General features: G+C 40.8%; 1 protein-coding gene across 29 annotated transcripts in view; it reads left to right on the forward strand.

The window, feature by feature from the left end:
• CADPS (calcium dependent secretion activator) overlaps positions 1 to 14,485 on the forward strand; it is a 795,170-nt gene that overhangs the window by 685,507 nt on the left and 95,178 nt on the right. For 16 of the 29 annotated variants that reach the window (XM_067043769.1, XM_067043768.1, XM_067043770.1 and 13 more), the window contains 3 exons: positions 4,851 to 4,957; positions 11,474 to 11,630; positions 12,699 to 12,840. In XM_067043769.1, coding sequence (XP_066899870.1) covers positions 4,851 to 4,957; positions 11,474 to 11,630; positions 12,699 to 12,840 — 406 coding nt within the window. Of the gene's footprint in view, positions 1 to 4,850; positions 4,958 to 10,226; positions 10,248 to 11,473; positions 11,631 to 12,698; positions 12,841 to 14,485 lie in introns of all 29 variants that reach the window. The other 13 variants (XM_067043766.1, XM_067043765.1, XM_067043751.1 and 10 more) reach the window with 1 other exon arrangement.

Genomic DNA, 14,485 nt, shown 5'->3' on the forward strand with positions numbered 1-14,485 from the left:
AGAAGTTTCCCTAAGAATTGCACACTCAAGTAATACACATTCAAAGAGCCAGAAGAAGGTGTTACCAGAGATGCACCCAACTTTCCGCCCAGCTATAGGTGGAAACCAGATTTTAACAAGACGTAAACTGTGGAGTACCTTTTTACAAAGAAGAGATTAGCAGTTGCCTTCCTTTATATAGCTGTCATCTAAAACTGATTTTTTAAAATTCTATTTACACGCAGTCATTCCCAAACAAAAGATTTAAGTTAGAGGAGAATAGTGAATAGATTTTTTTTTTTTTTTTGGTCTTTCATTTCAAACATTGAGGTGATCCCACAAGAAAAGAATGACATGAACTTTTGCTTTTAAGAGATGGTTTTTCCAGAATATTACATTTATCCTTATTTCTCATATTTTTTAAATTAATGGTGCTAGCATTGCATTTCCTGTCAGCCTGCAGTAAAATTCATTTTCCCAGTTGAAAAATTCAAGCAAACCAAGAAGCAAACTTGGCAGTCACCATACAGATTGCTTTATAAATGAGAACCATTAGAAAGGACCAGGTCTGAGGTTAATGAGACACTCATTAAAGAGAGAGAATTGCAGAAACTGATAGTGCTCTGTGCCTGTGTTGAAGGAGAGGCTATTGTTATAGGATGTTTGCTGTGCTGATATTGTAAACCACATGACAGATGGGTCAAGTGCTGATTACCGTATTCTAACATTTGGAATAGCAAGTAACATATTTGATAAGCTGGCAAGTTTTTATATATGATTCAACCCACAATATAAAAGCCATGAGAATTCCAAGTTGAAAATAATTAAATGAGCTGGAAACAATCAGATACCACACATTTTTTCCCCCAAAATGACAGATTTTGACATGTTGAAATTCCACAAAGGGAGCAAGAATATTCCCTAGCGCACTTGAACTAATAACGGCTCTTCATCTGCTTTTGCAAAGCAATTAATTCCTGCCTTCTCACAATGTAGGAGATAACAATGAACATTTGTAGGCACCTGAAGCTTTACGGAGATCCATCCCATGCACTGTTTTATTTGTTCTTATCAACAACCCTGCAAGGTACACACAAAAGATGTTAATAGTCTCAATTTATAGAGGAGGAAGCTGAAGCACAGAGAGGCTTATGTAGAAGGTACAAGGTTACACAGGAAGTTAAGTCACATCCTGGAGATAGGAAGCCAGATCCTCCAATTATGTCAACATCAAGGGCTGTTTCTGGTCACCCGGAAGGAGGAAGCAGCTGTTCACATATAGGTGTTCTTTATTGTACAAAAAGTCTATCTTCTTTCGGTCAATGATGCCGCCACCATCGTTCATGTGTATCCATCTGGATGAAGGCATCCAGGATTTGCATTCTGCTTCTGAGTGCCTCAGTACGGTGGTGCTGAGGGCGCTGGTAAGAGTCCCGTCCCTCGTCAAACAGTGTCACACTTCTGTAACGTTGCACTCACGCCAAGGAAGCAGCAGCTCTCCATTCGTGTTTGATCGTTTTTGCTTGTTTGTTTGTTCTTCTCGGAGTTTGTCATCTTAATTGTCATCCTTCGTGACAGTCACTTTGTCTCTTTACTTTTTTACCGTCTCTCTTCACCTTCCCGAGCAACTCCCCCTCCTCCTTCTGGGCCTCCTCCACCCACCCAAACGCAGACCAGCATGTTCTATCAGAGGCTCAGAGGCATGCCTAGGCCCAAATCAAGTACTGTAAACTTCTACCTTTCCTTTATTCAACAGCTTTCTAGTTTAGTTTGCTTTTTTTGTTCATTCCTCTGGAAATTTTGTTTAGCATACTAACCTGAGGCTCAGACTCTCGAGTTTGACACTGTAGGTTTTGAGAGACTCGAAAAGAGAGCATTTATTTCCCAATGTCCACATTTTTTTTTTTTTGTCTAGCTCTGTCTGACATATGCAACATTTTCAAACCTCAATGTCAGCACAAAATAACATTGTTGCATAACATTTTGCATGACGATTTTTTTTTCTATGTTATGAGCTTCAATTCTGTTGTATGAAATGTTTACCAAGTATATTGTATTTCTAGTTCCCCTTCGTCAGTGCTCCAGCTAGTACAAGATTGGGTGATAGGAATATTGCAGTACATTTCCAGATATTGCAGACAGCAGATGTGACCCAAAAAAATCGTTTCTAGGCACAAATTTCTCCTTGACCTCTGTTGGGGGGGAAGGGGGAGGGACTAGAGGATTTTGCACAATATTTTCTTTAAAGACAACATCTTAAAGGAGTTGCTTTTTGTACCATTTTTACTAGCTAGTGAGTTAGCAATGCAGGTGTAGAGGAAATTACGGTTGTGTCTCAATAAAGTAGCTTGATCTGCAGATAATGGAATTGCAGCTAATTCATAATAAATGAAAGTCTGGCTACATGGGTTCATTGGAAGATCAAACGTTCTAGATTCAAGGATACTTAACCTGCTGACTTTAAATGGTTGCATGTTAAAGCAAAATTGCAAAAGGTTTTATTAAACATACTGTCTGTATATATACATCAGGCATACACATATCTGCGTGCATGTGTACACACTCACAGAAAGACGCGTGCGCATGTACACCTTATGTGTATCTGTTGATATATATGGTAGTCAATCTAAGAGCACTGCATATTAAAACAAATCTTCAGGTGGTCCTAGCTTATGCATCTTGGATTTCTCCAAACACAAAAATCATTCACAGCTTCTAAATAAAAGTACCTAAAAATATTGATGTGATTTCCATTTCTACATCATATGTCGTGGACAGATAGAATTCGCCTAGATTTGGTGAGTGTTCCACCTGAAAGGACAACGTTCTCTGTTTTGAAAGTAAGAGATTTCAAAGATGTGCCCCAAGTGGGATTTTCTGCAGATTTGTATTAACGTGCAGGCTTGTCTGCTTCCTAGAAGATGTATGTAAGTGTGTGATGTGTGTATGTGGGTGTATGTGTCAAATGGGTAATAAGCATAGGATGAGGAATTTGCAAGTTGATGTGTAAATGTGAATATCAACTAACAAAAAAAATAGTAGCCTATGCATATTTACTATCAAAATGCAAATACCTCACTCTACACATATTACCCCAACATATATACACAGTATGTTTGTAGAAATGCCTGAAAGTCTACTAACAGAATTATGATAGTCCACTTATGAAATTATAAACAGACCAGGTGCCCCAAAAGCACAGAAATCAATCTTGTCACTCATTCTTTCTCCAAATATTTATTCCTCCGGACCAGGCAATGAGCTGTCAGCCCCTAAACTCTGCACATTTCCTTACTCTGAGTGTTGGAGGTTCTCTGCCTAATCTGCATATTTATTTCTGCACAGCTCCCACCTTCATGTCCTAACCTTCTATGCAGCCACATTTCCAGCTGAGCCTGGCAGAGACAATGGAGTGTTCCATTGGCCTGAGTCCACAAAGCCCAGTGTCACAGCCGTCATCAGGCTCTGTGGGAGAGAAACTTTCAACACCTCAATAACCTTACTCTTAGGTCCATCACTCTTAGGTCCCATTGGCTGGACCACTCCATTTGCACAGTGTTTCACAGAATTTTTCTTTATCGTTGCTAAGTTGTAGATGACTAATCATCGGACATGTTCATTGCCTATTTGACAAATGCACACGGAAAAAATTATGAGGAGCTGCTTGTTTGTTTTTTTAATTAACAATCTCTACGATTTTGTTTCCCACTCCACACCATGCCAAACCAACCCTTCCTGTGAAGTACTGAGTAATCTTCTGTAGCCAGAAAAATCCTGAAGCCAAAGCACACCTGCCTCAGATGAAGAGATTAAAATAAGTTTCAGCAGTCCTTTTGTGCACATATATACCCTCCTTGTGGAATCGTGCTCAAGGGTCCTTAGTGTCCTTACACCCACGGGCTCTAAATGACTCAGGCATCAAGGTTTGAAGGGGTCTGAGCATGAACTACAAGCTCCCCTGTGAGTTTAGACTGGTTGAATTCAGGCCATTTCATTGGCTAAGAAAACCTTTATGTTTCAAATATTACTCTATTCCCCCACAGGAAAAAAAAATGTAATTTTTGGTAACATAATAACATTGCCAAACATTCATGAATTTAGCTCTATAAAGGATACAACAGAAATCAGGGTTCAGTTTGTTCTTGAGTGTGATCAAAGCCCCTTTCAACACAGTAGAAACTAAAAGAAAAAAATGGAGTACATTGTTGCCACCTAACTGATAACATTTCAGTTGTACCAACCGGTGGCTCAAACCACTTCCTCCAATAATCTACACCCAACACTCTTGTAAAAATTCTATCCTGCCTTCCACCTAATGGCCCAAGAATGTCCTGTTAATTCTCAATCTCCTCCATGGACAATTTAAAACAGCTAGACCTTTGAATCTGCTTTTTTCCAATACCTGTTAAACGTGCAGACCAAGAATGAAAACCAATGCTGTAGTATCAACTGTTAAGGGACAAACGTGGCAGCAAAATCAAGGCTGAGCTTCTGTTACACCTTCTCACCTCAGGAAGCACGAGCACTGTCTAGAGAGGGATATAAGATAGTCCATTTATGCTGTCTTTAAAGAACATGTGTACAAAATGTCGCCAAATTTGAAATGGGCTGTCATAGTCTTAACATAGCTTAATAAGCAAATTGGAAGCTGGAGCACTGCTTTTTCTTAATATGTATTATAATAATGATGGTGATAATGATAATAAAATGGCTTTATGGTTTGCTCACTACTACTTATGTGGCACTTCACATTTGCATGAAACTTTCAAAAACATGGGTAACTCTTTGAAATTTCTTATCCACTAGTTCTAATGGCCACAAAACTAGCGTGCTGCTTTCGCTGAATTTTAACACAAATTCTTGTACTACAGAAAATGTAGGCCGGTTAATCACTCCCGCCAAAAAGCTGGAAGACACAATACGTCTTGCTGAACTAGTCATTGAAGTTCTTCAGCAGAACGAGGAACACCATGCAGAGGTAAGCGGACATCATGGGCAAAGTCTCTTGTTCCTTAGGTGATGTTGCAGAACTGATTCTACCAGCAACTTTGTCAATAAGATGCCTTAACACCCATTTCTTTTAACTGGCCTTGTAAAGAGAATGAAAGTGACAGTTTTGCAGGAGGAGTCTTTGGAGGTTGTTTAAAGCAACTGAAAAGTGGTTGCGTGATGTACGTTTCACCTTGAGTTTTCAGATGTTTCTAGTAACAAGCCAAAGAGGTGAGTATATCTTCAAGATAATTATCAAGCAGCATACGGTTATTGTCAGGAACACATGAAATACTTTTTGGTCTTTTGTGGTTGTTTCTGTGGCTACCACTGTTGTTTCGATTTATTTTATTTGGTGTGTGGATCGAGAACCGTCTTTTTGAATTTATCTCCGTAACCTAGTCCACTCACCCTAGAGTCTTCGTTTATTAATCTCAGATGACCTGGGTTGCTAAACGCAGTGGCAGAAACAAATTATTCTGTGTTGTTCAACTTGTCGATTCTCCAACATACATCTACATAAACACAGCTTACTTTTTTCTTTTTTACAAACCCCTGTCAAAATGATTATTTTGATAATAATTATAAACTGAGGGATTTCAAAGGTAACTAAATCCCAGACCTGTAAGGACTTAAACAACCCAACCCTTCCAAGAAAAAATTCCAAGATTTCATTATGATCCAACTGTTATATCACTGCTTGTTTCAAAACTGAGATTTAAAATCATCTCTCTTAAAGTAGCCTTTTTGAAAACTGTACTCACGTTCACTCTTCCACTCCAAGCAAATCTACAACAAAGGGGGGGGGGGAAATGGGGCATCAATAAAAGTAATGTCAGAAGCACCTAAAATGATCATTCCCATGACTAAATGAAAATCGACAGCATAGTTAAATAATATCTAATACACCATAAAGCCAGTCATCCCAACTAATGCCTGATTGCATATTTAAATTTCCTCCCTGTTTTTCCATTCAATCTTGGCTGATCGTGGCAGGGGAAAGAGGTATGTGACCAAAACGAATGAGTCAGCCACCTGCTGTCATAGTCTGTGCATGCCCTTCCAGTACCATGTCTTCTAATGGGACTTTTCCCAGTACCCCTGCTTCCTAACACCGACCCAAGGAATGTAACGGCAATTGCCAGTGGACTGCTTGTGCGATGGGTGGCCCTCCACGGCAGGGTAAATGTGGGAGATTACCTTGTGCGTGCATGAAGCAATTGATACACTTAAAAACCACTGCAGTTCCATCCCAACACACACGTCCTACCTGCCTTGATTCTGTCCCCTTAGCCTGTCGTAGTACCTATGTCCGTCTGTACTTACCTTGACTTCAGCAGATGAGTACCGAGCATAGTCACCAGCAGTAGCTAGCCAGAGTGATACTAATCTTCCTCTACAGCTGTCTGTATGTGAACCATCTATACAGGATTTATAGAGAGAGAGAGTGCCAGAGAATCATGATTTCCCCCAAAACCCTCTCTGGAATGGGGTGAAGACCCCTTGAGGCAGGTACAGCTAACTCCTTCAGCACCCAGCAGATGCACAGCCGAGAGTGAGAAGAGGGGCTAAATCAACACACTCTAAACGTAAAAACTTAGGACTCACCTTCAGACATAAAATTAATAAGCTGGGCTAAAAGTTTTTTCTGCTCTATTCTGTGCAACGTGCTTTTCAGATTAGGGGCATCTGGGGTTCAAGTGATGGTAAGTATATTCCTTCCGGTGTCCACAAAATCATCTCCAGAGGCGTAGAGGGGTCTGACCATTCCTCCCCTGCTATGGGTATTAAGGCTTTTCCCAAGATGTCAGACCAAATTTTCGAAGACATGGATACAAAGAAGATGGTTTTCCTCACTTACAGTTGTTCTTTAAGTGAATGATAGAAGAAGAACATGGACATATATGTTTGATTCAATCAAGTTATTTTCTGAGGCTGCTGCAGTCTGAGAAAGGTGAATGTTTTCCCAAATTACTCACAAGGGGTACCAGAGAAAAGTTGATAATCCAAAGAAGACATTTTTTTTTTCACTTTTCCAGAAAGCTCTTTTTCACTATGTGCTGATCACCATCTTAAACGGCCCTCATAACCATCATCACAAAAATATGTTAATCTTACATTTTCAAAAGCCATTCTTAAATAGGGTAGAAATCAATTCAAATCTTTTCTTGTTTATTAAATTTAGAAGTTAGGAATGTCCTATATGGGAAAAGAATCTGAAAAAGAATAGAAACATGTACATGTATAACTGAAAAAGAAGGTAGGAATGAAAACTTCAGCATACTTTAGAATTCGGAGACCCAGTTTGCTTTTAGATCAATGTACAGGATTATTTCCTGAATTCGTCATTTCACCCAGTCACAAAACCTCATTACTCAATCAATCAAAAACTACCTGTCTGCTAAGCACTGAGGCAGCTACCTCAGTGCTCTTCTGATGGACAAGGAGGCATCAGGCAGTCTTGACCTTCAGGCGGTAGTATGCGGAGTGGCCAGGAGTTCAGGCTCTGCGGTTGAGTTTGAAGTCCAGCTTTGCTGCTTTCTTGCTTTGTGATCTCAACCTAGTTACTTAACCTCTCTTATGCTGTAAATTGGAGATAGTCATAGAATGGACCTCAGATAGTCATTGGGATGGAAGGCCCATAGTAATGCATCTAGTATTATGCCTGACACATAGTAAGCACCCCACAAAGCTTGGCTATTGTATTATTAGGAATACGTCACTAAGGAAGCAAAATATATGAATATGTAATCATAAAAAGGACAAAACCTACATGGAATGTACCAAATGAATGGCACAGACAGAATATGCTGGAAGGAGGTTGGGTTTGAATGATCGAGTGGGCCAGAAAGGCATCACCACCTGTTCTCAATGCTCACGTACAGATTTCAACCACCTCAGAAGCTTTTAAAAATTGCTGATGCCCGGGTCTCACCCCAGCTCGATTAACTGGAATCTCATAGGGAGGGGCCGAGTACTGGTAATTTTTTAAACTGCCCAGTTGATTTCATGGTAAAGCCTAGTCAAGAGCCTCTGGGCTGTAAACGAGGAAGTAGAATTTGCCCTGGCACGCTGAGGATGAGGTTTTGCTGCCAAAAGGATGAAAGATGAATTTGTTTTTTTTCTACTGGCCAGTACTCACTGCCATCTTCTCTGGGCGCTCGATAAACTCTAGAAAATCACTAAATCCTCAGCGTGGATCTTGGCTGTGTGGTCATGCTGTTTGGTGACACCACCACACAAATAAAAGTGACAAGTAGAATTGCCTCCCCCACGAAAATCAATAAGCCTTAAAACTATTTCAGGAGAAAAAAAATTCCCCCAGGTAAGACTATGTCATGTATACACAAGTGCAGTACATGGTAGAAGTTGTCACTCGTATCTCTAAATTACAGCTTAATTCTGCTCTCAGAGCCTAAATTATGTGCACACACACACCTGCACACACGCAGGAATTATGCCTTCATGCACTGTTGCTTCACTTGCCCAATCTCTCTCTCTATGTATACGTATGTATATGTATATATGTATTGTGGTACACAGAGGGGTACATATATACATGTAGTTTGTGTACAAAATATAGAGTGTGTTCAGTGTGGCTGACTGTACCCCTAAAGCATACATCTTTGCCTTTTCATAATGAAAAGCACTGGGTAAGTATTTCGAAGCCAAAGTACAACTCCTTCTTGTCTTTGGGAAAGATTTCTGAAGACTTTAGACACCCACAGACATTGAGTTAGCTCATGTCCAAAAATAGCATTCACCTGTATGAGCAAGTATAAGGTAAATAAATATAATTGTTGTTGTTGTTTTATTTTAAACCTTTGCCTTGCCCACCCTAGATACACAGACTCTGTTCATTTGATTAACATTATAATATGGCTTTTTGGTGATTACTGCCCTTGCCTGAATCTTTTTCTCCTTCTCAGAGAGTCAGGTTTGATTATGAGGTTCTGAAAGAAATACCTTGGGTGTAGAAAAATAAATTTGGACTTCACTTCTCCGACAATGCCCCCCCCATTTAAATTCTCTTCCTTCAGTAGAATCCTATGTTCTTCTGTCACACTTCCATGGTGATAATTCATATCACAGTAGTCATTGTTCTTTGTAGGGCTACCTATCTGTATGATTATTAATATAACATCTGTAGATCATTTCTCAATACCTTATCAAATTCTAACAAGGGACTAAATTTTCTGTAGATAGTAGGCATAGGTGCTTCTTACGGCCTCTGGTTTGCAGCTTTTCAATAAAGCTGGTAAGAACCAGGTATGAGGTTGGGCTGAGAAATTTTTAATTACAGGCATTTAGGATTTGTTATTTGTTTTGCCTCATTTTTTGGTTTTTCTTTTTTCTTGTCATCCTAGAGCAAAATTGTGTCTGGGAAGGCAGTTCAGTCTCTCTAGTAACTATTTTCTTGGACTCACCCTGAAGATGCAAAGTGAAATAAATAACTAAAGAATAAGTACCAGCCAATATTTGGTGTGCCTTTGCGAGTTTTGCAAATATCCTGCGTCAGGGATGATGAGAGTCAGCCCTCCACATAGGGTTGGGGGGCAGCAGTGGGACTCCAGCAAGTTTCAATGTTTAGAAGATCCTTGCCTAGTAGGCAGATGGCTAGGAGAGCTCTACAGGTTGGGTTGAGGGTTTCTTCCTCTGCTGGATTTAGCCACGTAATCAGTGGAACAAGCCCCCAAACCCAGGGCTCTCATCTGCAGGTGGTAAAACTACAATAAAACCTCATCGATTCAGATCCAACTCCTCTTAATTTGTGACAATTCAATTGTAGATGTGGCTCTTTTAATTTCTCCTAAGTAAAATATCTGACATGGTCTCAACTTTCTCTAGAAATTCTAAAGGCTCATCTTCCAAGTTTCACTCCAGGATCTATAAAATTAAAGCTTCCCTCACTTTGACTTCAATTTATAGGTCAATTTATCTACAATTATTAGAAGTTTTTTTTTTTTACAAAAATACTTCTACATTTATGATACATTTGTATGATAATCAATACCTTTTACTTGGGTGCCCCTGGTACAGACTGCATACAGAAAGCAGCAAAAGGGTAGTTCCCTTTTAGAAAGCCCAGTAATTTAGGTTTTTTTGCTGACAGACTAGCATCTCCCCTCTCCCATTACTCTGAATCAGTGAGGTTTTACTGTCAAATTGAAATGGAAACAGCAGGTGTCTATTTCCAGCCAAGCTGACCTTGCAGAATGGTCCATGACTTGATTTTTTCCATTTAATTTGCACACCAGCCACATGTTGATAAAGGAGAAGTAAGTAAAATGAAATCTCATGAAAGAAGAGAGGTGGACCCCTATTCTGCCTCCTGGTGGCTGTTAGAATATCCCCAAATAACTAATAGATCACAGAAGAGCTTGGCCATTGAACAAACCCTTTCATTTATGGAATTATTTCCATAATCATCTTTCATGTTTCCAAATGCCTTCTCATCTTTTTTTTTTTTTTTGGTGAATGCTCTGGAAAGTGTTTCCCATGTAAATAAATACTTTACAGCACTGGGTGGGGAGGTGGGGGAATAGAAGGGGCTGGCAATTTGTTTTTGTTTTTCTGCTCTCTTTGAAATCAGCACAAGAAAAAAAGAGGGGGGGGGGGCTCTTGACACCGCCACTCATTCTGCATGCCCCCTGCCAGAGATGACTAGTCAACATGCATGCATGCCTTTGAATTGCATTCACATCTGGCCCATCTGATGTGAATGTCACCTCTGAGACCCTGCACAGTGATTTCCAAGGACCCACGCGCATGAAAATGAGTTACTTCACTGATATTTTTGGTTTTCAATGTACATACGTGTCCAGCCCTCAGAAAAGTAAGTCCTAATCTTACTGAGTGTCTCCTAGCTTAAAGCCTGATCTTCCCTCCGGACAGGATGCAAAACCGGAGGCTCCCTGCTTAAAGAGATTTTGCCTCAAAAGTTTCGTGACAATTGCAACAATGGTTTCCTTCGCCTTGGTATGAAATAGGAGTAACATTTCCATTGTGTAGGGAAACACGAGTTGCTGAGCTTGTATGAGACCACAGACGATTAAGCCCCAGACGCGTAGATACAAGTAAATGATAATTGCCTATTTGCAAGTTAGACCAGCAGAAAACCCATAAACACAGTGAAGAAACTCCCCAATTCTAATATTTTAGAGCAAGAACTAGCCAACACGAGTGATAAAGAGCATGACTCAAAACGTACTGAGTTATTGTAAATTGAACAGAAGTTCCACACCTGTCATTTCTACAGCTACATCCTCTGACCGGTAGGTCAGAGTAAAGTCTTTCTAAGGCAGGCTTGGAATCATGAAAAGCATTGCCTCGGGACACATAGAGGCCCAACTCTATCCAAAAGAGCTGTTCTCTTTACAATAAAATTACCAAACCCTGCTGGATGCACAGTGAATCTTGAACAGCCAGGCCTTGACTTCACGTCTTAGGTCAGAGACAGAAGCTCATCGCCTCTTTTCTGTTGTTTCTCTGCCACATTTCAAAGGCCTTTGCGTGGTGGTCAGACTTGATGGTGGAACACGCCGAGACGTTCCTCTCACTCTTTGCAGTGGACATGGATGCAGCGCTAGAGGTGCAGCCCCCAGACACATGGGACAGTTTTCCACTGTTTCAGCTGCTGAATGATTTTCTCCGGACCGACTGTATGTATCATCTTTGACTGTCTGACTTTCCTAAGTAGTGTGCAGTTAACAGATTGCTGAAACATCTTTATCCCAGGCAGACTACAGGTTGGACACAGCTCTTCATAGTTTTATGATTACTTAAAAAAAAAAAAAAAAAAAAAAACCTTACAGCTGATGAAATTCCCTTTCTTCTGACAAGCGTCCTGTTTCAGGGAAGCCCTCTGTTGACTAGGCAGAAGAACCCAAGAGCAGTGAGAAAGTGCTGCCCATGCCTATGGGTTTTATTTGCTCTTGAACAAGCTAAAATGACCTTTACACATTTTGAATTTTTATCAAAAGATGCTTCCTAGATGAAAAACAGTTTCTTGCTAAGTAACACCCCAAGCATTTCCAAGTATCTTACAGCAACACATAGCCATAAAATAGACCTTCCTCCCCAGGGAGAGTGATGACAGAAGAGAGGGGTACAGAATGTTCTTGCTTCCTGGTAACGTAAGGGGAAGAAAGGGAGCCAGGTGCAAGAAAACCTAAAAAAAAAAAAAGAAAAAACTATCGATTGTTGCTTTTGTTGTTCTTTAAGGGGGCAATATTTTTTTTTAATTTTTATATATTTTTTGCGGTACGCGGGCCTCTCACCTCTGCGTCCTCTCCCGTTGCTGAGCACAGGCTCCAGACGCACAGGCTCAGTGGCCACGGCTCACGGACCCAGCTGCTCTGCGGCGTGTGGGATCTTCCCGGGCCTGGACACGAACCCGTGTCCCCTGCATTGGCAGGCGGACCCCCAACCACTGCGCCACGAGGGAAGCCCGGGGGCATTATTTTTTTCCCCTTTCTAGAAGAGTGACACAGATGGGTAAAAGGTTTTTGAATTCCATTTTCCTTCCACGCAGATTGAAGCATGATGCCGCTCACGTACTTTTTTCCTTTCTTCTCCTTCTCCTCCTCTTCCTCTTCCTCCTCCTCCTTCCTTCTGGCTTTTTTTTAGAAGCGGTATATTTAATGTAGAAGACAGTCCTCTCTATGTGTACGTTGTATGCTGATGGGGCAACTGTGGATTCTTACCGAGCTTTTGCTTATCTGTTCTAGATAATTTGTGCAATGGAAAATTTCACAAACACCTGCAAGACCTGTTTGCCCCACTTGTGGTTAGATATGTGGATTTGATGGAGTCCTCAATTGCACAATCCATTCACAGGGGCTTTGAGCGGGAGTCATGGGAACCAGTCAAGTAAGGAAACCTCTTTTGATACCATCGGAGTTTGGGTGCAAATGGCTGCAGAGTCATACAGAAATGGATTAATGGTGTCTCATGGTTTTCATTGTTCACATGGATAGAGAGCAAACACCATACTCCCAACTATGACGCTCATAGCCTCTTTGTCCGAGGAGGGGAGGGGGGAAGAGATGGAGAAATGTTTTATGAAATGGAATCTTGGGTTTATTGCACAAGATAAATAAGCAATGCGGGATATAAACCTGGCTGTGATATTTGTACTGTGTATCTTACTCCAGTGGTTTTATCCCTAGGTATTGATGTTTCCCAAAGTGTGTTCCATAGGGGTCTAGGCAAGGGGTCAGCAAACTTTTTCTGTAGAAGGCCAGATAGTAAATATTTACACTTTTCAAGCCACATGATCTCTGTCAAGTCTCAACTCTACTGTGTAGCACAAAAGCCGCAATAGACAATAGGTAAATGAACAAGCGCGGCTGTGTTCCCCTAAAACTTTTTATGTACAAAAACAGGAAGCTGGCCTGTGGGCCAGAGTTTGTCATTTCCTGGTCTAGGCTTTTGAGACTCTCCTCAAGAAAAGGACTCTGGCCAGATATATTTAGGAAGCTCTATGTATCCACTCATCTACCCCACGCCCTTGTCTCCTGGAGAGCCTCAAAGTACACCAGCATATTTCAAAACTCGAAGAATATAGTCATACAGAAACTGGTTTGACTGTGCTTAATCCAGAGTTTCCTAAATGTATTTGACCACACTACTTTTTTTTTTTTTTAAATGGGATATCTATCCTGTGGGACCAATTACAGGAAATCCTATAGGTCGTGAATTTGGCAATTTCCATAATTGCTTGGCAAAGAGATCCTATGTGAAATGTGTGGCAGATTTGGTGCCATCTCCATTCCCCAGCAAGGAGGAGGGGCTGTCTCACTCAAGGCTGCCAGAGGGTCAGTCTCAGACTCCCCTTTCTGGAGAAGTGGAGAACTTCTAGGCGGAGAGAATTTTCTGGTATGGTTTGAAAATCTCCAATAAAGCCTGATAGTAGCTTTGCTCTGTTAGATTCCCTTTTTCCTGTAGGAAAAGCATTTTCTTCTTTCTGGTCCTCGACATCTGCGGAATGTGGCAACCAGCGTGGAGCAAAGGGGGGTATGCGCAGCACACTGCCAGGCACTTCCAGAACAAATATTCAAAAGCCTTTTCTCAATTTGGAAGCCTTAACTTGTGCCCTGTCTTTAAGCAGTTTTCTGCATTGAGACCCTCCTTCTAATATTACACTGAATAAAATTCTGACTCATAAAGAAATCAAAGCAAAATAGCTTTTTCAGTCCATCCCCCTTTCCACATCTGAGCCACAAGAGAAGTTTCTTGACTTGCCCTACTGCGCAGGTTAATAGGCAGTAGCTCTTCATTTGTAAGTACCAAGATACGTAAATTTTAGCTTGTAATTCTCAGGTTTATAACGGTCTCTTAGTATGGCCCTGCTGACTTTCAGCGCATGAGAATAGAACCGGGAACCTTGATGGTAAAGCATGAATGAGTGATAGTATTTTTTTTTAAATGCTCACTCCAATCAAGACAGTTGTCCTGTGCAGAACAGTTGTGAAAAAGGAAAAGGTTAAAATGAGTACTATTCACGTTTTGCAAG

This window comes from Kogia breviceps, chromosome 10, assembly GCF_026419965.1.
Source record: "Kogia breviceps isolate mKogBre1 chromosome 10, mKogBre1 haplotype 1, whole genome shotgun sequence".
NCBI lineage: Eukaryota > Metazoa > Chordata > Mammalia > Artiodactyla > Physeteridae > Kogia > Kogia breviceps.